The sequence below is a fragment of the Cebus imitator genome, unplaced genomic scaffold (genome assembly GCF_001604975.1).
Source record: "Cebus imitator isolate Cc_AM_T3 unplaced genomic scaffold, Cebus_imitator-1.0 Scaffold10, whole genome shotgun sequence".
NCBI lineage: Eukaryota > Metazoa > Chordata > Mammalia > Primates > Cebidae > Cebus > Cebus imitator.
The window spans coordinates 3,768,761-3,793,318 of record NW_016107325.1 but is presented as its reverse complement, the minus strand read 5'-3'; the positions used below and the strand labels follow the sequence as shown (position 1 = coordinate 3,793,318).

At 34.7% G+C, this 24,558-nt stretch overlaps 1 protein-coding gene across 27 annotated transcripts in view; it reads left to right on the top strand.

Moving 5' to 3' along the window:
- BAZ2B (bromodomain adjacent to zinc finger domain 2B) overlaps positions 1–24,558 on the top strand; it is a 334,986-nt gene that overhangs the window by 164,495 nt on the left and 145,933 nt on the right. For 18 of the 27 annotated variants that reach the window (XR_001830422.2, XR_001830420.2, XM_017546643.2 and 15 more), the window contains 3 exons: positions 14,963–15,151; positions 20,656–20,823; positions 22,037–22,230. Coding sequence is in view for 25 of the 27 variants with exons in the window: in XM_017546643.2 (XP_017402132.1) it covers positions 14,963–15,151; positions 20,656–20,823; positions 22,037–22,230 (551 nt within the window). In the remaining 2 variants the exon portion in view is untranslated. The remainder of the gene's footprint in view (positions 1–14,962; positions 15,152–20,655; positions 20,824–22,036; positions 22,231–24,558) is intronic. The other 9 variants (XM_017546664.2, XM_017546673.2, XM_017546754.2 and 6 more) reach the window with 4 other exon arrangements.

The window sequence follows — 24,558 nt, the reverse complement described above, 5'->3', positions numbered from 1 at the left end:
GTGGTCCAATCTTGGGTCACTGTAACCTCCACCTCCTGGGCTCAAGCAATTCTCCTGCCTCAGCCTCCCATGCAGCTGGGATCACAGGTGCCTGCCACCATGCCTGGTTAATATTTTGTATTTTTAGTAGAGACAGAGTTTCACTATGTTGGCCAGGCTGGTCTCGAACTCCTGACCTCGTAATTTGCCTGTCTCAGCCTCCTAAAGTGCTGGGATTACAGGGGTGAGCCACTGCACCTGGCTCAGGTCTAATAAGCTTAGATTGTTTATTTAGCACCTTTGTCCTTTTCTTATATATGTATTTAATACTATGAATTTCCCTTGTAATTACTGCTGTAGCTGCAGCACATAAGTTTTATGTGTCATTTTTTTACCATTCCAGTAAAAATATTTTCTGTTTTCCTGTGTTAATTCTCCTTTGGCTGATGGTTTGTTTGGAAGTCGTTAACATTTAGTTTTTAAAATCAATATCCTTTTTAGTTTTACTGTGACTAAAAAATGTACTGATAATATTTGTGCTATGATTCTTTTGGCTTCCCACTTCTGCTTTTGTGTGCTAGACTTCTGTGAGTCTCCCCTGTACCTGTGAAAATTCTTGGTTGGCAAAGTATTTAGGTAGAGTTGAGTCTTCTTTTCTCTGTTTCTTTTCTGGGGTTTCTTTTTAGTTTTTGTTTTTGTTTTTTGCTTCTATGATTACCTCCTAATTTCCAGTTGCTTTGCCAGGCTTGGGCTCAGTACTGTGACACTTCAGACTCTCTGCTGCCTGAGATAATCACGATGAGGGAGTATACTTTAAATAAAGAAATACATCAAACTTCGCAGATCTGCTATATATAGCTCTGCTGTTCAAGAGTAGATTTTATCTTCATTCTCTGCCTGCTATTTTGTAGTGACCCTGAAGTCCCTTTTCATTCATGCATATTATACTTGCAGCTAGGCATTTGGATAATTTAAACTCTGAATTTAGGTCTCATACTTTTTGTGGTTTGCTCACTACCAAGATTTCTCCCTTGAATTTCAAGATGCTGCCTTAGCTCTGAATTCTGACCTTTAGTTGATAAGCCTGCTGTTTTTTATTTGACCATTATCTGTAATTTTAACTATGGGGTTTAGGCAGCATTATTAGACCAAAAAGCTACAAAGTCATACTTTATTTACTTCTTGTTAACCGTATTTCCAGATTAAACTTTTCTCTGCCTTCCTTCTGCTTCTGGATGCTTTCCCATATCTTCAGGGTTTTTTTTTTTTAGCTCAATTTTAGTAATTATTCTCTGTGGAGGATTCATGGGACCATTTCACTCCTCCACCATTACCAGCAGTTGTCTCCCACCCCAAAATAACTCACTTACTTCAAAAAAAATTTTCACCTAAGACACTACAAATGTGTGGCATGTGACCCAGCCTAGCCAATTCAAACCTCATCTTTCCTAGACAATGATTTGTTAAGGAATGGACACAATATAAGTCAATTAATCAAAGTGAAGAGATTCCATTCCGGGATTTTTATTGGTGCTGGGGGAGGAAAAACACCTCTCCTTGTACTGAACTCTGCAGCTTTCCACTCCAGAAACCTTGGAAGAAGGGCCCATTTGAGAAGGTAGAACCAGAAGAGGAGAGAGAAATTAGGTCTTGGTAAACCTTCAATCTAGCTTCTTCATCTATAAAATGAGCCATTTCTAAAGGCTTTTGAGTTACATGAGTCATTAGATTAACCTTTTCTCCCAGCCAGATTAACCGTTTCACCTAGCTGTTTCTAGTTGGATGTTTTGTACTTTCAACTTAATTTTTACATAAGGCTGCACATCCTCTGTGACGTAATCCTTCCTGCCTTTTCAAACTTATCCAGTACTGTTCTCATTCTGACCCTTTATCTTTCAGCCCCCCTGACCTTTTACTTTGGATAAAAAACATTCTTTCCCAACTCAGATTTTCAAATATATTCTCCTTCTGTCTGGAAGATCTTCATAAAGCTGGTTCTTCCTCATGCTTTGTCTCAGGTTAGATGTCCTGAGATATTATAATAATAAATTTGTTGTGTCCACTTTACTGGCTTATGGGTGCTCAGGTTAAACATTATTTCTGGGTGTGTCTGTAAGGGTGTTTATCAATTGAATCAGAGGATGGAGCACGTTGCCCTCCCCAGTGTAGGTGGGCATCATCTAATCTGTTAACTAAAGAGAACCAAAAAAATGGAGGAAGAGGGAGATAGTTCCATTTGCTTGACTGATTGATCTGGGACATCAGTATTCTCCCATGACTGGGACTTAACACCATCTGCCCTTCGGTTCTCAGAATTATACCACCAACTTTCCTGAGTCAGCCTCCATAATTTCAGTTCCTTATAATAAATCACATATAATAAATCAGTGTATCCTGTTGGTTCTGTTTTCTAAAGAATCTTGACTAATACGGACCTTAATTAGACCTCTAATCATAGTATCGAGGTAATTGCTGTACATATAATTTCCTCCATAGCACTCTTCACAATTTATAATTAAACATTCGGTGTTGTTTTACTTATTTGCCTCTTCTTCTACGTTAAAATGGCAAGGACTTTATCTGTTTTACCAATATGTGTCCAGTCAGCGCCTGGCACAAAATATATAATAATAATAAGTAATTATTGAGGAAAGGAAGGGAAGGAGAGATAAATTTATAGGACTATGACTTGAAACTTAAACAATAATTAACTCTAATAAGTTTTCTGAGCTGTGCTGTGCTTTTCTCTGGTAATATCAAGTGACTATGCAGATTTTAGTTGGGGATGGGCATCATAAGCCACAGAATAAGGAATCTTAAAAGGTCAGTTGAGTTTACTGAAGAGGCAGTGTATAAAAAACAAACCTGAAAGTCAAAAGTTATGGTTTAACTAGAACTCAACATAAGAAACAGAGAGAACTTAAGTTTACACTTAGTAGATAATCACCAGGGAATAAGATAGGCCTGCTCTGGATGGTTTGTGGATAAAGCCAAAGTTTCTTTGAGTATTTATGTTATACTGTGAACTATTGCAACATAATTTTTTCTTATAGTTGATGTGTCAATGTTGCAGGCATCTGTAAATCCTAAATAAAGGCTCTTGAATTTTATTTTCTTTTTTGAGACAGGGTCTCACTCTGTTGTTGAGGCTGGAGTGCAGTGGTGTGATCTCAGCTCACTGCAACCTCCACCTCCTGGGTTCAAGTGATTCTCTCACCTCAGTTTCTCAAGTAGCTAGGTGCTTGCCTCCATGGCCTAATAATTTTTGTATTTTTGGTAGAGGAAGGGTTTCACCATGTTGGCCAGGCTGGTCTTGAACTCCTGACCTCAAGTGATCCTCCTGCCTCAGCCTCCCAAAGGACTGAGATTACAGGCGTGAGCCATTGCGCCTGGCCAGGCTGTTGAATTTTCAACTGTCTATTCTTTTTGCAGTGGGGTTTATTTAATGAAAGGTTTGATCACAAGTATTTTTGAAATATTATTTTACTTCACTTTTTAGTAGTTTTAATTTGGGATTTTAGTAGTAGGCTACTTGAGAAAGATAATGTGTTCAAGTCAATTAAGTACTCTTAAAAATAAAGCAAATGTTATAGGTTAAATTGTATCCTCCCCGTCAAAAAACACAGGTTAGAGTCCTACCCCCTAGTACTTCAGAATGTGACCTTACTTGGATATAGATACCTTACAGAGCTAATCAAGTTAAAATGTATATCTCCTTATAAAAGGAGAAAATTAGACACAGTGACATACACTGCGAGAAGCACCTGTGAAGGCACAAGAAGAATACCCAGTGTTATAAGAAACTAGGAGAGAAGCATGGAACCCATCTTTCCTAGTGCCTTCAGAAGGAAAATGGTCTTGCTGACACCTTGATTTCAGACTTCTAACATCCAGAACTATAAGACAATAAAACGCTGTTGTTCAAATCACACAGTTGTGGTACTTTGTTACAGCAGCCGTAGCAAACTAATACATACCCAGTCTATACTTTGAAAACTGATTGTAATAATTTATGTTCATTATGGGAAAGCCAAGGCTTTCTTATTTGTTGAAATGTAAGTAGAACAAGATTTAGAATAAGGTAAGTAAAATAAAAAAGAATTGTATTATTTTTAGTGTTTTTTTCTATTTTCTTACTAAAAGTATAGCTATATTTGAATAAAAGTATATATAAAATATTCTATTTTTAGCATATAGTATTTTTAGCATTTTAATCTATGAATTCTTAATTTTTTTCATTAGATCTAACAAAAATATCACAAAAGAGGAACTGTTCTTATCTTTTAATGAAAAAAAAGATAAGAAGATTAAAAGGATTTTTTTAATCTTCTTATCTTTTTTTTCATTAAAAGATAAGAACAGTTCCTCTTTTGTGATATTTTTGTTAGATCTAATGAAAAAAATTAAGAATTCATAGATTAAAATGCTAAAAATACTATATGCTAAAAATAGAATATTTTATATATACTTTTATTCAAATATAGCTATACTTTTAGTAAGAAAATAGAAAAAAACACTAAAAATAATACAATTCTTTTTTATTTTACTTACCTTATTCTAAATGTTGTTCTTATCTTTTAAGAACAGTCATTTGCCTGAGTATTGGTGCATCATTTCTTCAACAAAGCTTGTTTGGCATGTTTGATGTTATTAAACGGCAGCTTTTGTTCCCAAAGCTACCTAGGCTCCCGATGACTTGTTTTCTCATAAAAATGCCACTTGAAGAGAAAATGGTAGTTTTACAGTAACAAATCCTGGCAGATACCAGCTTAACCAAGTGGTCAAGGTTAATGTCACCAGCACTACATAGCAACATTATGGGCCCTAGATATGTTGCTCTCAGAAGGGCACATTGACCATCTTTTCTAATAATGCATCACCTCTTGTAATCATGAGAAGTCATCAGACAAACCCAAGCAGAGGGACATTTTATAAAATACCTCTAACCGGTACACTTCAGTGTATTAAAGTCATAACAAACAAGACTGAGGAAATGTCACAGACTATACAAATAAGGAGACACAACACCTAAATGTAGTATGAGATCCTGGATTGGATCTTGGGAAAGAGAAGTGACATTGGTGGAAAAACTGATTAAATCTGAATAAATTATTTATTTAAGTTATTTAATCACAGTTAATTTCTTAGTTTGGAGAATTATTCTTTAGTCATGTAAGATGTTAACATGAGGATAAGTAAGGTTGATTAGAGAGTACATAGGAACTCTTTACTATTTTTTCAACTCTTGTGAGTCAAAATAATCTCAAAATAACTACTCAAAAATGAAAATAAAACCCAATATGAATAGACATTTCTCAAAAGACATACAAATGACCATCAGATATATGAAAAAATGCTGAGCATCACTAATCATTAGAGACATGCAAATTAAAATCACAATGAGATATCATGTCATACCTGTCAGATTGGCTTTCATCAAATAGACAAAAGACAAGCCTATTGGCAAGGATATGGAGAAAAGGGAACCCTTGTACACTGTTAATGGGGATGTAAATTAGTACAGCCTTTATAGAAAATAGTATGGATGTTCCTCAAAAACTAAAAATAGAATTACCATTTAATCCAGCCATCCCATTTGTGGAATTTACCCAAAGGACTTGGAAACATTTTGTCAAAGAGATTTCTGCACTCCCATGTTCATTGCAGAGCCGTTAACAATAGACAAGTTAAGGTATTAATTAATAAAATTATTTATTAATAAATTAATTAATAAAATTAAATTAATTAAAGTATTAATACTTAGGTTGATTACAGGTGAATAAAAATCTAGTATTTATATACAATGGAATACTACTTAGCCTTGAAAAAGAAATAAATTGTCTTATTTGTAACAACATGGATGGAATCAGAGAAAATTATGCTAAGTGAAATAAGATAAATCAGGCACAGAAACACAAAATACTGCATGTTCTCACATGTGAAATCTAAAACCATTGAACTCATAGAGAGTAGAATGGTGGTTACAAAGGCCGAGGGATTGGAAGAATGGGAAGTTGATGATCAAAAGGTACAAAATCTCAGACAGGAGAAATTTTCTTTTTTTTGAGTTCTATTGCATAGTGTGGGGAACATAGTTAAGAGCAATTTCAAAATTGCTAAGAGAGTAAATTTCAAGTGTTCAGACCACAAAATTTAAGATTTGAGGTGATAGCTATGTTAAGTAGCTTGATTAAATTATTCTACATTGTATTCAGAGATTATATCACTTTGTACCCTATAAATTTGTCATTATGAATTTTCAATTTATAATTAAAAAAACACTTGGGGCCAAATTAGCATCAGAAGAAATTTCTTTTAATATTTACAAAATACAATGCATATACCATATGTTATGTATGTAACTCCACGCCCCACCAGTGTTGTTTGGGGGACAAATATATTCATATTTCTGTACTGAAACATATGACATTTCATACAGTATAAGATATATAAAACCTATTTATATCTTTTAAAAAAGACCTTGTTTCCATTCCATCCATTTTTTTAAATGTTAAAATAAAAGGCTTACTGGCTCAAAATATTTTGAGAATGCAGGAGAGAAATGAGAATTATTTGGAGAGAAATGTTTTGTCACCAGTAACTATAGACTTCTTTTGTTTTTTAATCAAAGTTCAGGTTTACGGAATTTGGACATTTTGAATTCAGAATTTTCTTTTTCTTTTTTTTTTTTTTTTTTTTTTTTTTTTTTTTTTTTTTTTTTTTTTTTTTTTTTTTTTTTTTTTTTGGAGATGGAGTCTCACTCTGTTGGCCAGGCTGGAGTGCAGCGGCACAATCTCTGCTCACTGCAACTTCTGCTTCCTGTGTTAAAGCAATTCTCCTGCCTCAGCCTCCCAAGTAGCAGGGACTATAGGCACACACCACCACACTCGGCTAATTTTTTATATTTTAGTAGGGATGAGGTTTCACCATGTTGCTCAGGATTGCCTGAGGCAATCCACCCACCTTGGCCTCCCAAAGTGCTAGGGTTACAGACATGAGTTCAGAATATTTAAACATTAATATACTTAAGAATTTTAATATGTGAGGCAGTAATTAGAGTATTGCGTTAAAATAATTTTGATGATGTTCATTTTGGTATTACACTCAGTTATTACGGATATTAATTAAAGTCCTCATAAGAACTTTATTTGAATATACTAATATTTTTAATGATTAGTCATACTTTGCAAGATGTACACTAGAGGCCGATTTTGTAATGTTGTAAATTTATGCTTACCATTTTAAAGAACTGGATACAAAATTTGAAGACATGACGTAACAATTTTGTGTAGCATTGAAAGATTAAAAGACACACACAAAAAGTAATGTCACGGTAAGCAATTTTCTTGACTTTTAAAAAGATTGAATGCTTTAACATACTTAGTTATTACAATAATTTTTGTTTTATTTGCTCTCTGGACTTTTCCTTATGATGGGAGATTTTGTTCACTGGTGGTTTAGGTTCAAGGCGTTAGCTCAATTTATTTATTTATTTATTTATTTATTTATTTTTATTTATTTATTTTTTTTTTTTTTTTTTTTTAATTTTTTTTTTTTTTTTTTTTTTTTTTTTTTTTTTTTTTTTTTTTTTTTTTTTTTTTGAGACGGAGTTTCGCTCTTGTTACCCAGGCTGGAGTGCAATGGCACGATCTCGGCTCACCGCAACCTCTTCCTCCTGGGTTCAGGCAATTCTCCTGCCTCAACCTCCTGAGTAGCTGGGATTACAGGCACGCGCCACCATGCCCAGCTAATGTTTTGTATTTTTAGTAGAGACGGGGTTTCACCATGTTGACCAGGATGGTCTCGATCTCTTGACCTCGTGATCCACCCGCCTCGGCCTCCCAAAGTGCTGGGATTACAGGCTTGAGCCACTGCGCCTGGCCGCGTTAGCTCAATTTTTATACAATTTCATTCTTATTGGGGAAAAACATTATTGAATTATTCATTAATATTAATAAAGGCATTTGTAGTTACCATGCCTTGTTACTGACACACACCAGCATTTGTGTATTGATTTCAATCACATTTGTATATAGTGATTTGATTTGGCTAGTAGAATTTGAAATGCTTTGCTAAAAAGTATTCAGCTTATTATAATTTGAGAACATAGGCATTGCAGATGTATATTAATTTTCATTATGTAAAATGTATACAGTTACTATCTTAAAATAGAAACTAAAATAAGATTTACATTCATAATATTGAAACTATGTTTGAATGTTAGTATCTATAAAAAATTGTGGTCTTCTAAAAATACTGTTTTATCATATAATTCTTCAGTTTGCAAATGTTTTCTCTGTGAGCAGAACTCAAAAGCTTTCATCAAGACAAGTTTTATTTGTGAGCAATAAATCTGTTGATATTAAGTATATTAATGTAAGAAACATTTGCTTTTCTAAAAGTGGAACATTCGAATATCCAAATAATTTTGGATAATAATAATAATTTGTAGTCATTAGGTTAATAGAGCCTGCTTGACTTGAATTGTATTTCATTTTGTTTAAGAGTCTTTCTGCTCTTTTATTAATACTAAATATGCTTTGTTTTAAATCTAATTATAGGATTGACTGAGCTATCATCAGTCTGTGATCAAAATTTTCCTATGAACAGTAGTTTGAAATGTTAATTAACGTAGTTGAAGACTAAGGACATTGTCCTGGCAGTGGAGCCATGAATGTAATCAAAACAGCAACCCCTGCTGTATAAAAAAATTAAAGCCGCAAGAGAGATATCATTCTAAATACCCAGTGAGCTTTTACTAACCTTGTGAGCAACTTTTGCAATTGGAGCAAAGTGACATGTTATATTTTAATCATTTAAAGAATGACTCCTGGTTATTCTAGCCTTTTTTTTGGAATTGTTTTATATACTTTGAGTTCTGGGGTACATGTGCAGAATGTGCATGTTTGTTACATAAGCATACAAGTGCCATGGTGGTTTGCTGCATTCTAGCCTTTTAAAAGAGGAGGGAAACAAAGAATTGAAAACTATTATTTTGGAGGTGCCTACAGCAGGCTTATGATGTGTTGTCTCTGCCAACTGATAACAGTTTGCTTTGTGCAATGTTTTGTAAATAGTAAAAATGGCTTAAGAAATGGCTGTTTCCTTCATAACTTTTATACCCTAGTAATGGTATGATAAAAGACAAATTTCCAATAATGTGAACACTGAAAGGAGGCCCCAGATTTATCTTTCTGGAGATTCAGGAATACTTTTTGAGAATATGTTTTTGAAATGATTAGTATATAATAGAGTTATAAAGGGTAGAAATCAAAAAGCATGTTATATAGGCTTTGGAGATTCTCAAGTGGACGATAATGTAACCAAAAATATACCAGTGAGAAACAATTTATTAAGTACCTATTGTGTTTCAGATTATTGGAGATGCTGAGGTAAATAAGATTCCATTTTTGCCTCAGAAATCTAAAATTCTGGCTTATAATTCATTTGCATAGAGGTTATAGTTTAAACAGCATAAGCATGTGAAATATTATAGGAGAAAGCATAGGAGAAGGAAGGAGATAGCTGGATAAAATCTTTAGGAATTTTTTACATTTAGGGAAAAGTAAAAGCAAAAGAAAATCTAATAAAGGAGAAAGTATTATTGAAAGATGTATAGTTGAGAAGAGGATCAAGAGGCCTCCATGACCTAGACCTTAAGGATGAAAGTGGGTTTTGATAAGAAAGTGGACCAGGAGCAGTGGCTCACTCCTGTAATCCCAGAACTTTGCGAGGCTGAAGCAGGCTGATCACATGAGGTCAGGAGTTTGAGACCAGCCTGGCCAACGTGGTGAAACACTGTCTCTACTAAAAATACAAAAAAATTAGCTGGACATGGTGGCACACAGCTGGATCCCAGCTACTCAGGAGGCTGAGGCAGGAGAATCACTTGAACCCAGGAAGCAGAGGTTGCAGTGAGCTGAGATTGTGCCACTGCACTCCAATCTAGGTGAAGAGCAAGACTCCATCTCAAAAAAAAAAAAAGAAGAAGAAGAAGAAAGAGGCAATCAGGAATACCAGACTTATATAAGAGGTTGAGAATGAAAAGAATAAAGATTAGAGGGATCTAGTGGTAAGGAAAACTTCAGTTTTACAGACCAAGTGGACGGGAGGCTTGACGCTTGGCACAAATGTTAAAAGATTCTGAGAAGTGATGAGCAAGCAGACATAGCAAGTATAAGACTTTTCCTTTAAGGTTAACAAAGGAGAGATATTGATAGTGTTGAAGGGGAAAGAGACAGATAGACAGAGTCCAGGATTGGCCCTGGGAAAGACTAAAGGTCATGCTGAGAAATAAGGGAATGGAAATGTGAAAATTGTTGTTCAAGGGTGAAACTTAAAGAGTTTAAGATCCTGGAGGTGGTAGGGTTTTGTGTGATCAAATCCAATGCATGACCTAAATGCAATCAAGGAGAAATAAAGGGCCAGTGGTGATATTAACAAAAGAGGATCAGGGGTTGAGGAAATAAGGCAAAGGAATCTAGGAAGCATAACTGCAAGTTTGCATAAAGACTCAAGACAGCTTCTTGTTCTGATTGAAACCCTTTGGAAGGAGTCCCATGGATAGGCCTCTTCTGCTCTAAATGAGTAGTGAATTAATTCATTCAAAAAAATTTATTTTATGTCTGTTATGTACCAGACATTGTTTTAGGTGTTTGGGATATATTACTGAGTCCTGTATATGACAGTACTGATTTGTAATACTGAAATATTAACAAACTTATACATTATGGTATAAAAATACTCTTGTACTGTTTAAACTATGCTCAAAACATGAGTTCCTTGAGGGCAGAAAATTGTCTTACTCATCCTTGTATGCCAGTTACTGAGCATAGCACCTGATGTTTAATAGGTATGTTCATGAAATGTTTCAATTACTAAAACTGTTAAATAACAGAATAATTCTGGAAGATTTTTACACAGAAATACTATCTGTGTTTTGTAAAAGGTAGAAAAAACAGTATTAAATTTATATATATAACGTTACGGAAACTTTTAATGAGACAGTTTACTTTTTAAAAAAATCACTGAGTTTTAAATTCTTGCTATAAAGGCAAAATATAGTAAAATTGTGAAATGTATACTTGAATTATTTCCTTTCTGTAGTATAACTGTTCCACATGAAAGAGGAAGTCTCTCGTGTTTTTTTTTTTTTTGAGACGGAGTTTCACTCATGTTACCCAGGCTGGAGTGCAATGGCACGATCTTGGCTCACCGCAACCTCCGCCTCCTGGGTTCAGGCAATTCTCCTGCCTCAGCCTCCTGTTTTTTTTTAATGTATGATATTACTACAATCGCCGGGCGCGGTGGCTCAAGCCTGTAATCCCAGCACTTTGGGAGGCCGAGGCGGGTGGATCACGAGGTCAAGAGATCGAGACCATCCTGGTCAACATGGTGAAACCCCGTCTCTACTAAAAATACAAAAAATCAGCTGGGCATGGTGGCGCGTACCTGTAATCCCAGCTACTCAGGAGGCCGAGGCAGGAGAATTGCCTGAACCCAGGAGGCAGAGGTTGCGGTGAGCCGAGATCGCGCCATTGCACTCCAGCCTGGGTAACAAGAGCAAAACTCCGTCTCAAAAAAAAAAAAAAAAGATATTACTACAATCGTGATAAGTGATCGTAGTTTACTTTACTAAATATAGAAGTAAATCTTTTTCTCACCAGCAAGGAGTGGACCTGTAAGATTCATCGTCACTAAGGATGCTTTCCATGCTTTAATTATTTTAACCAAGAATTTTAGAAGAAAGAATTAGAAAGTGGAGTTGAAGTAGCCTTGATCTGAACGCCCATCTCTGCATTATTGCCAGGCATAGATGTCATTCTTGTGTACAGATCTATATATCTTTTTCCATTTGAACCTGTGATGCAGACAGCTCATTTTACTGAAATTTTCTACTTAATTGCTTCCAGATTCCATTCTTTTTAGATTTAAAAAAGAACTTTTTGTTGTCAAATTATGTTATTATTGGTTCTTAATTGTTGCTGCAAGAGTGATAACTTCATTTACCTATTCCTCATGTTTTCTGCTTGTGAGACTACAAAGTTTAGCTTCTTTGCTTCTTCCCAATAATGAAATTAATGCTGTAACTATACATCCAAGAATGCTGCATACTACCAATTATTTATTACTTATTAATTACTACCAATTATTACTACCAATTATTTATTAAAACTAATTGTAATTATAATTAGTTATTACAGAAGTATTTCTATCAGTTTCTAATCATTGATAATTTAAATTGTTCTGAATTTTCATATTTAATATATCTTTTGTAGCTTTGAGATTACTTCCCTCAAATTTCTTTGTATTAAATCATGACTACATACATGTAATTGATACAATTTAAAATTTGTAAAATATAAATTACAAATGACCCCGAATTCCCCAAAACTGCAATGTTCAGTTCAACTCGCTTACCACACAAATTGATGGAGAAAGAAATGTAATGTACTGATGAAGTGTAAACATACTGATCATAGTATGTTTATAAATAAAACATTTAAGTAAATTTGAGTCAGGAAGTTGAATTGATTGGTGAGAACCAGAGATTTTATATGTAATAACATATGAAAGTAAACACTGGTATTTAAAGTTACAAGCTCATTTTTTGAAGAAACTAGCTGGGTTTCTGAGAACTTGCCAAAAAAAAAACAAAACAAAAAAAAACCACACACTGTTTCTGGTAGCCTATCACTGGTCTCAAAGATAGTGACATTTGAGTAAGTTTTTTGGCAATAGCATACTCTGTTTTATTTTGACTCATCTTCAGTGCTAATGCAGTCCATTCTAATAACGCAGAAGAACCAACTCAACAAAAACAATGATTAGCTGACTTAGAAAAGACACCCAAGTTTATGCCCTTTCCTTGTCCTCTTAACTTACAGTTTCTTTGTGAGCTTTCCTTGTAAAGACACTTTGAGGATCTTCCCTGTGAGATCTAGTTACTGCTTTGTTGTAGTGGGAGCACTATCCTGAATCAGAACTTTTCTCTATAGCCTGATGTAAAACATAGTTAATACAATTTATTTAAATATTATTTTTAAAGTCATTCATATCTTCCTGTTTCAGTAAAGAATACAGCATTATTTTAATAAAGAATATAGGCTTGGGCCGGGCGCGGTGGCTCAAGCCTGTAATCCCAGCACTTTGGGAGGCCGAGGCGGGTGGATCAGGAGGTCAAGAGATCGAGACCATCCTGGTCAACATGGTGAAACCCCGTCTCTACTAAAAATACAAAAAATTAGCTGGGCATGGTGGCGCGTGCCTGTAATCCCAGCGACTCAGGAGGCTGAGGCAGGAGAATTGCCTGAACCCAGGAGGCGGAGGTTGCGGTGAGCTGAGATCGCGCCATTGCACTCCGGCCTGGGTAACAAGAGCGAAACTCCGTCCCAAAAAAAAAAAAAAAAAAAAAAAAAAAAAGAATATAGGCTTTATATCAGATTTTGGAGGGTACACTCTGATCTTTTTTAGGACTACCCCTTGGTTTTCAGGGAGCAAGAAAAAAAAGGGAAGAGATTTGATTAATGACTAAATGAGAACAGTAAATACACTATTTTAAACTTATATTTGGAAATTTCAAACATACTATGTTAAAACTAATTAAATTGCAGTGCACAGTCAGGACTGATGTAATATAAACAAGAGATAATAAGGAAGCTTTATTCTAGTTTTAACACAGAGCACAATACTGTTTATACAGTAAATTCGTAAGATAACCTAGAGTATTCTCTTTTCCCGGTAGCAAGCGAGGTTACCTTAATTATTTCCTGGAAGTACAGGGAAGATTTCTAAGTATTAGAAAAATTTTCTGCCAAATTCCTACAAAGTATGAAAAATAAGCCATTTTTAAAAATCATATAACATTCCGACCTGGAGTTATAACGCTTACTATTAGATTTTCTTTAGATTAAAAATAGAATTGAAAAGTCAGACTCATTTGAATTGAACATTGCCTTACTATGAGAAAGTTAAAAATGATTTTTATATTGATAACCACTTGTGAATACATTTAGAAATATCTTTGTAAGTGTATTCATTAAGTTCTTATATTGTCTTGTGCATTGTTTTATTAGACTAGAATTTACTCCCTTTTTGGTGTCAAGACACTCTTCTCACCTAGGAAGTACAGTCATATACTGCGTAGCAACATTTCAGTATATTATACTCTTATGGGCTACATATGCCAGTAGCCCATAAGATTATAATGCCATATTTTTTCTGTACTTTTCTTAGGTTGAGCTATGTCTAGATATACAAATATTTACCATTGTGTTACAACTGCCTACAGTATTCAGTTGAGTAACATTCTGAACAGGTTTGTAGTCTAGGAGCAACAGGCTGTATCCTATAGTCTAGGTGTATCCTATAGACTAGGTGGTAGACTGTACCACCTAGGTTGTATAAGTACACTGTACAATGTTTGCACAATGACTGAATCACCTAACAATGCATTTCTTAGATTGAATTCCTGCCATTAAATAATTCATGACTGTATTAGAGATGAGAGCTTCAACTCTGGCACGTTGAAACTGGGATCTCCTTGCTGAGAGTATGATAATTTGAGTATTAACTTGGTGACAGATTCTGGACTTACTTCAGTGGCTTTCAACCTTAGATTAAAAGGATTTTTTTTTCCTTATGAGTAAAAAATATTGATAATATATTAATGTACATATATTAAGAGAAAATTGGCCTCACTTCCTCAGGTCAAACAATTTTAATTAGTGAAAATTACTTAAAACATGGGTTCTCAAATCTCAAATTCAAAGTAAGTAAAGTTATACCATTCATTTTAATTATTTTTAGCGTGCTTTCATGTTTCTAGAAACATTTTTTAGGGCTTGAAGAGTAGAAAATGCAGAAGAAAAAATGTAACATAAAAATAGGTAAATTATTATAAATTTTAACTATAAACACTGAAATCAGATAATTCTCGTCTGTTTTTATAGTCCAACTTTAAGTGTGTTTTTTTTCCTCCCAGGACATTTATTCAGAACAGCTGGGGATCAACCGTTTAACCTGTCCACAGTGTCGAGTGCCTTCCCAATGGTCAGCCACCCAGTCTTTGGTCTACATTCAGCCAGCTCAGGGCATTCAGAATTTGGTGGTTTGGGGACACTTGGTACACCCACAGCCTTAGCAGCACATCCCCAACTAGCATCTTTTCCAGGTAAACATCTGTTACAAACAGTGTTCATGGAAAGGAGGAAAGCTTAAGAATGTTCAAGCAGTAATTTGTTGAACAAAAGGAATAGTGTAATGCCTGGTGTATTGTAACTTGGGTGCAAGAATTGGCTCAATCCTATTTATCATGTGTAAAAAATTAAACACCTTAAGTGTGTTAGGTGGCAGAGCAGTTAGTTAGATATCCAGGTATTTAACTAGAGAAACCGGTGTCCATCACAGAAGGTAATAATTCAGGCAAGTTTTTTCTCATGTTTTTTATGGAAGTATAATATACAGAAAAGTATATATATTCTGAGTGTAGAGCTGAATGAATTTTTCTGAGCCTTATTTGATTTTTAAAAAACGTATTTAACTTAGTGTGAAACTGAAGTTCCATTTATATAATAAGTATTTTTACAGTCCTATTTTAGGTTCTCACTTTCTTCACTATGTAAGGAAAATGAGCTAGACTCCTAAATTTCTTTATTTTTCTATTTTGATTTGGTTTTTTTGAAATGAAGTCTTGCTCTGTTGCCCAGATTTGAGAGCAGTTGTGCAATCTCAGATCACTGCAATCTCTACCTCCTGAGTTCAAGCAATTCTCCTGTCTCAGCTCCCGAGTAGCTGGCATTACAGGCACACACCACGTCTGGCTAGTTTTTGTATTTTTAGTTGAGACAGGATTTCGCCACGTTGACCAGGCTGGTCTTGAACTCCTGACCTCAAGTGATCTGCCGCCGTGGCCTTCCAGACTATTGAAATTACAGGCTTGAGCCACTATGCCTGGCCTATTTTTCTGTATTTGATTAAAACAACTATACAGTTGTACCACTTACATGGCGAGAGGATCTGTATTATCCGAAATTCTATAGATTATAAGGATTTAGTAATTCAGTAAGACATTAGTTAATTAAAACGTTAGACAAACAGGCTTTAATTTGTTATATTATCTTGAAAGCCTAAATTTGAATGTGTTTTCTATAGATTAATTTGACTTTAATAAATTTTAGTAAGGGTTGCATGTATTAATGTACGTAAAATAATTTAAAACATTATAGCATAATTCTAGAGACAAATAGGCCTGTATTTAAATCTGGCTTTGTTACTTCATAGCTGTGTGATCTGGAAGAAATTATCTGGCCTCTTAGCCTCAGTTTTCTCATCTGAAAAATGAGGGTCATAATAATAGTACCTGACTCATCGGGTTTTTGTGAGGATTAAAGGAGTTAAGTAATATTTAGTGCCAAATACAGTGCCTGGTGTACTTAATTAGTCCGTAATTGGTAACTATCATGGTTATTTTCTTTTGCCTACTTTAATGGTTAATAATTTATCAAATGCTTCTTTAAAAGGAAAGAAGTGTTTTTAAAACTATATGTAGAAAGGATAGATGGTTAAATGTATAGTTCAAGTACTATTCCTTGAGTCATATTACTTCTTCAATTCAGTTGTTTGGGAAGCGAGGACACTGAGGAGGAGCAATGTGAGTGGACAGTTAAAGAAGTCTTAAACCAAGTATTAACATTTCCTTCAAAAATATTAATAGGAATTTATTCAGTTCCTAGCATGATTGTTTCGTAAGAAAAGCTTTCCACAGATATTTACTGAAAATATCATTGCTGAATAAATATCAAAATAGATAATAACAATATAGATAGCTACTGGTGTCTTAAATATTTTTATGGTTTTATCCTGTTTTATTACACTGTTGCTTTTGAACATTTCTAAATCACAGTGTAAATACTGTATTATTAAAATTAAATGTTCTTTGTACTAGAATGATGGTGGTTAACACATTTAAAAAATTACTCATCTGGGACTGGGCAAAGTGGCTCACACCTGTAATCCCAGCACTTTGGGAGGCCGAGGTGGGTGGATCACAAGGTCAGGAGATCGAGACCATCCTGGCCAAAATGGTGAAACCCCGTCTCTACTAAAAATACAAAAATTAGCCAGGCGTGGTAGCGCCCACCTATAATCCCAGCTACTCAGGAGGCTGAGGCAGAATTGCTTGAATCCGGGAGGTGGAGGTTGCAGTGAGCCGAGATCTTGCTACTGCACTCCAGCCTGGGTGACAGAGTGAGATTTTGTCTCAAAACCTCCCCCAACCAGAAAAATTACTTATCTAGATTTCAATAATGTTAATACTTCACTATATAGAAAAAACTTTTATAGCTTCCCCAGCAAAAAGTTTCACTTAGTCTTTAATGTACAGTATTCTTTGGGCATCTACTCCTCTCTGCAAACAAGGCCAGTTATAAGTTGCTTACAGTTTTTAGGAGACGGATAAACAATTACAAGACAGTGTCTTTATTGATAAAAGTATGCCTAGATGAGCATACTTTTTACCAAATGGGCAGAGACTATGCCTAGTTTTCAAAGATTCATTTTGTTTAATTTGTAGATTTCATACAGTAACTTAAATATAAATTTTCTATAATTGGCTTTATTCGGAAGAGTAACAAAATTGCCAATTTTAAATAACCCAGTAAATAAATGAGGACACAGCAGGAAGATATTACTAGGAATTTTAATTGAGGAATAATTTATTTTTACATTTTATGTACTTTCTAAAATATGCATATAAGATTAAATCAATAAATGTAAAATTATTTAATGGATATTAGCATAATAAAATTATTTCCATTTTATATTGAAATAGTATTTCATGGTAATTTTTTAAAATATTTGTACTTTTTGGTAATTAATTGTGGTATTAAATTACCATGAATTTTTGCAAAGTATTTTTGGCTCTGCCAAGTATGAAAGATTTTTAAATTCTGCTCAATCTTCTAGGTTCAAATTGAGATCCATTATGTCCTCTGAAGTATTATTAATAGAATCTTTGAGTTAAATATGTTAAATATTGACTGGGCATGGTGGTGGCTCCTGCTTGTAATTTTGGGAGCCCAAAATGGGTGGATACCTGAGGCTGGAAGTTTGAGAGCAGGCTCACCAATATAGCCAAACCTCATCTCTACCAAAACTACAAATATTAGTCAGGCATGGTGGCATAGGCCTGTAATCTCAGCTACCATTGAGGCTGAGGCACGAGAATCATGTGAATCTGGAGATGGAGGTTGCAGTGAGCCCACATCAGGCCACTGAATTCCAGCCTGGGTGACAGAGCGTCACTGTCTCAAAAAAAAAAAAAGAAATTAAAAAGTTAAATACTATGTTGTTACTTCTTTTGAATATACTTAGAAATTTACCATATACTGATTTATGTAATCCTTATTTTGTATTTTTCATTTTATCAACAAGCTGGTTTGTGACTAAATTTTATTTTCCTAAATTTAGAGTACAGGTAAGCTTGTCACTTAACAAAAATTATTTCCTGTGAAATAATATCAGACATTTCTAAAATTTACATTCAGAAGCTCTACCACTTGCATCTTTTTATTTAATTGATCTTATTTACTTGTTTTGTATTTTCCTCTGTGGTATCAGGCTATTTTTAACACACATTTTCCAATTGTTTTTCCTAATCTCTACTGTGTGCTTATTTACTTTTTTCTTCCTTTGAGAGAGAATTTCACTCTGTCACCCAGGCTGGAGTGTAGTGGCGCAATCCAAGCTCACTGCAACCTCTACTTTCCAGGTTCAAGTGACTCTCGTGCCTCAGCTTCCTGAGTATTGAGGATTACAGACATGCACTACCACGCCCAGCTATGTGCTTTTTTACCTTTGACATTCTCAAGTACTTTTTAAAATGTTTTTTTTCTGAGTTTATGTCTAAAATATTTGAATCTTATTACACTTTGATTACCTTACCAATTTTTTAGTTGTTTACAAAGTCTATGAATTCCACTTTAATTACAGACTCTGTGTTAAATTATGCAAATATCATTGGGAAACCTCAGTCCTTCCCCTGCTTTTTAAAATATTTCATAGAGACAGGATCTCTTTCTGTTGCCCTAGGCTGGTCTCAAATTCCTGGCCTCAAGTGAACCTCTCACCTCAGCCTCCCAAAGCCCTGGGATTACAAGTATGGACCACTGTGCCAGGTCCTCAGTACAGTAACTTTTTATCAGCTAGCTAGAACCTAGCTTTCAAGCCTGTAAATAACAATTCTCCGACTGTGCTGATACAAGCCTAAAATACACACTTTTTCTTCCTATCTAAATGTACATCTTTCATCTAAACAGTGGATAAATGACTAATGCTTTTGTATAGTTATTCTTGGTTCCATTCTCATTATTCAGGCACAGCTGAATATACATTGGTGTCATTTTACTAGTAACGCCTTCCTACAGTGCAGAAAAATAGATTTTGCAGTTTTCTACTTACACTGTTTTTTAGACTTTTGAGAATGGCAGCTACCATGAAAATGTCACTTTTCTTTTAAGCCAGATTTTGCGATTAGATAATGAAGGTGCATATCACTTTACATTCTACTTTTAATGAAGGGATATTCCTAGAAAAGTTTTAAAGATTATAAAATGCAATATACTGACAATTTTGAGCTTTCACATACTGTATTGTTGTGGGATTTTTTCCTCTAATGTTCTTATGGTTGTCACAGTCAAGGAAAAATACACCATAGTTTTTGGAAGATTGGTCTGAAAGATAATAACTGATTTGATAATATAGTGGACTAGCCAGTCGAAGAAGATTGTTTTTGAGATTTTAGATGGGACAATACAAATTTACTTCATCCTTCCTTGAAAAACATATAAAATTTGGCTTATTTCCTTTTCTAAAACTTTAAGAGAGACTGTTTAAGTATTTACCTTTTATTGAATGATTTTCTACCACTTGGTCATTTTATATCAATAAAACAATTATTGTTGTCTGCAATTTATGAGAGGAAGTAAAAACAAAATTCAGTCTTTCATCATTAACATTAAGAGGAGAAGCTTTATAAATCTTTTATATTTTAATGTGAAATTACTTGTTTTTGAAATCTTCTTTGAGAACTTATTTTTTAGACAATAAAAAGGGCCTCCAGATTTTGCTATATTTATGCTTATCTTTAAGTATAGAATGTTTTCTTCCATAATCATACTCGAGGTATAGTGGATTATAGTAGTTTTGTATTATTATTTAGACTATCTGATTTATCAGAGCCAGATTTATGTTGTATGTAATTTGAGGAAAGTCTTAACATAGGTTGTAGATATAAACTTAAATTCTAAGGATTTAAAACAGATGAGAAAAGTTATGGGATAAGTCACCAAAGAGTGAAATACTTCATTTATATTCCGAGTTTTCACCTTCATTTTTTAAACTGTTGACTACCTTTACAAGCTTAAACACTACAAAGCTGCCAAGTGAAGATCCTTAGATACTGGCCTAATGAGAAGAGTGATAAGTGTATAAGTTCAAGTGTTTAAAATTAGAAAAGTGATCAGAAGTATGAGTAATTCAGCAGTTTTGTTCCAAGATGAAACTTGAAGGTTTTTTTTTGTTTTTTTGTTTTTTTAAATAAAACATAGAAAGCCATTGTGACATTAACTGGAAAGTTAATTTATATATTTTTGTTTGGTTGGTTTGTTTGGTTTTGAGGTGCAGAATGGTGGCGAACAACAGATGCTCATACTCGTACAGGAGCAACCTTCTTTCCACCATTACTGGGGATTCCTCCACTATTTGCTCCCCCAGCCCAGAATAATGATTCTTCTTCATTCCATTCAAGGACTTCAGGAAAAAGTAATCGAAATGGTCCTGAAAAAGGTATCCACATTAATATAAGTGAAGTACAATAAATCTTCCATTCTAATATTATTTTCATAACATTCAGGTTTAATACATTTTTATTATTTTTGTTTGTTTGTTTTAACAGAGACAAGGGCTCACTCTTTTGCCAGGCAGTAGTAGGGTTGTGTGATCATAGCTTGTGACAGCCTCGTCTTCCTGGACTCTAGTGATCCTCCTGCCTCAGCCTCCCAAGGACTATAGTCATGCACCACTATGCCTCACTACATTTTTTAAATTTATTTTTAATTTTTGCACAACAGGGTCTCTGTATGTTGCCAGTGGTCTCAAACTTCTGGCCTCAAACAATATTCACCTCAGCCTCCCAAAGTGCTGGGATTACAGGCATAAGCCACTGTGTACACCTGGCCTTAATAACAGTTTTGTAGTGTTATGCTAGACCTTTTCACATTTTCTTGCTTAATTCTTACAATAATTCTTTGAGATTATTAGTATTTTAATTTTGCAACCAAGATCAAATAAATTGTTCAAGAAAATACTGCTTACATAAGGATGTGACCTAGTCAGAATTTGAGCCCAATTCTGCTTTTTCCTCTGTATCTCATTACCTCCCTATATGTAACACAATACAATGTGTTACTTCTTCTGTAATTAAGTGTTAATTTCATTAAAATTCATAACCTAGTACTGTTTTTAAATGATCACAATATTTCTGCAATTAACAACTTGTTAGAATATAATTTGAAACTTAAAACATTTTAGATGGTTTATTTGTTTTCACTTAAGTGTTACAAAGTTTGCTCTTAAAGGAGAACATTTGCATTTCATCATCTTTCTAAACATTTTGTTTAATTGAGGTGAAATTCACATAATATTAACCATCTTCAAGTGAACAATTTAGGCATATTTAATGCATTCGCAGTGTTGTGCAACCACCACCTCTTGTCTTGTTCTGAAACATTTTCATCACTGCAGAAGGAAACTTTGACCCATTAAGCAGTTGCTCCCCATTCCCCTCTCCCTCAGCCCCTGGCAACCATCAGTTTTCACTTTGTCTCTATAGGTTTACCTATTCTGAATATTTCATATAGATGGAATCATACAATAAGACCTTTTCTGTCTTCTTTCACTTACATTTTCAAGTTCATTCAATTTTACATGTAGCCGTACTTCATTCTTAACTCACTCAATAATATTCCATTGTATAAATATGTTTATTTTTATTTTCAAGGTGTAAATGGGTCAATAAATGGAAATAGTACATCATCTGTAATTGGTATCAATACATCTGTACTATCCACTACTGCTTCAAGTTCCATGGGACAAACTAAAAGTACAAGCTCAGGTGGAGGAAATCGAAAATGTAGCCAGGAACAAAGCAAAAACCAGCCTTTGGATACTAGAGTTGACAAAATCAAAGATAAGGTAAGTTATTCTTTGAAGGACTAATATATAACAGATCTATATAGATAAGATTAGCATTCTGAAGGTCAAATCAACAGAATCTCTGGATTAATTTCCTATGAATTACCAACTTTTATTTTTGCAGTATGTTCATGGTGTCAGTACCAGTGTAAATAATACAAATAGTAATAATAGATAAAATTTATTGAGAATTTATTGCAAGTCAGCTCTCCTCTAACCGCTTTTCATGAAATATCTATTAACCCCTTCCTATATCCGAAATGAAGTAGCTACTATTATTACAAATGAGGAAGCAAAGCACTAAAATAATTAGCCAGTAAGTGACTAAGCCAGGATTTGAGGGCAAGTGGGTTAACTCCAGTGCATTAGAAATGAGTGAATAAGAAAACCTTTTATTTTGGAAAATTTCAAATCTGCGAAGTAGTCAGAATAATCATGTGTAACTATTATTCACCTTCAACAGTTATCACATATGGCAAGTTTTATTTCATATCTATCCCCAACTTTGCAAGTTATCAGTTTATTGCCTTTCAGCTGTAAATCATTCTTTTCTCCTTTGCCGCTTGTTGCAATCTTAGTACTTGTTAGTAGAAGGTCCTGGAGGAACACTGGAAGAAGATGATACTTCTTTTTCTTCTTCTTTCAACTTTTGTTGTTGTTGTTGTTGTTGTTGTTCTTATTTGACAGGGTCTGGCTCTGTTGCACTGGCTGGAGTGCAGTGGCACAATCTCAGCTCACTGCAGCTTCCACCTCCCAAGCTTAAGCCATCCTCCCACCTCAGCTTCCCTAGTGGCCGGGACTTCAGGTGCATGCCACCATGCCCAGCTAATTGTTATATTTTTTTTGCAGAGATGGTATCTCACTATGTTGCCCAGGCTAGTCTTGAATGACTGGGCCTGGGTCTCCCAAAGTGCTGGGATTACAGGCATGAGCCACTGTGTGTGGCTGGGAACTCTTTTTCTTGTTCTAGTGTTTTCTTCTTTTTCTTATGCTGTGGCTGCCAATGGGTGGCTCCCTTGCTGGCTGACAACTTCTCTACTGGTGGTGTCCAGGAGATCCAGTGATAGTCAGGAGACCCAGTAGAATACACCATCAAGTGAGTTTCATTGGCATCTCATCAGACAACTTCCATGTTTTGGAAAGTAGGTGGCTATCAAGCTAACTTTACTGCCACTGTAGCTGACAGGTTCCAAGCCAAGGTTTTCTGGTATCTTAGCAGGCAGTGTTCTGTGTGTGTCAGCCTTGACTGTGATACCTCATTGAGTTTTTCTGCCATCCAGTGGGCAATAGCCACATCCTCTCCCACAAATTCTGAAACTTAGCCTTGGATGAATGAAGGGGTTAGAGGGAAAAGTCCCTCTTCCAAGGTTATCTTTATTTCATGACTCTACCTTAGCCCTGCAAAAAGCATGTATTCCCTACATCTCCTTTTCCTGTATTATTTAGAGGTCACTTTATCCCTCTTAGTAGTTAATCTTCTGTTATTAATCAATATTCTTTATGTTAAATGTTCAGATTGTTGATGTGGTTTCTTCTTTCTGAGTAGATCTTGTCAGCTCTATAATTGGTACCAGGAGTAGGGTGAGTATGCAGCTTGCAGGTGGTAAATTCACTTCTACATTCTGATCACACTACACTTTTGGATTTCTTCTTCCACATTATGCCAGAAGCTCTGGCATCTCAACTTTATAAAATGCAGGTCGTCACTGTGTCCAGGTTTTATTTATCTAACCAAGTAAGCTGAGAAGCCTCTAGCTGTATGATCTAGCATATTATATATTAGATCACTTTTATCAGTGAATTTGGTCTGTTCCAATTTGTAATTTCTTCTTGTATGAGAAGTCTGAGTTAAAAGCCTTGGCATCAACTGCAAACATTTGGGAAACAAAGATAGAGTTGTGTCTTCTCTTCTACATTCTATAAAAACTACTTTCAGGGCCTGGTTTTTCAGTGGAAGAGAGTTGAAAGTTTGTCATCCTACACACATGATGTTCTTCACCATCTTAGCAGCAATATTATGACTAAGGAGCTTTTGATACATCATAACACGAATAGCAACACATAGGTAGCCACTGACTGCAAATGACATTGATCTGAATGTTAAACCTAAACTACATGCCTGTTATACTCCAGTTTCTAATCCTGTGAACTACTTTATCAGACTTTTCTTTGTCCTTTTTCAAGATAGTATCAACCTCCATTTATTTTCCTGAACAAATACATTTTTTTCTTTTGCTGAGCATATTTTGTAGATATATTTCCTTTAACTCTTTAAATTTCCTTCTCGAAAAAAAAAAAAAAAAAAGAAGGCGGCAGCATAACGGAAAC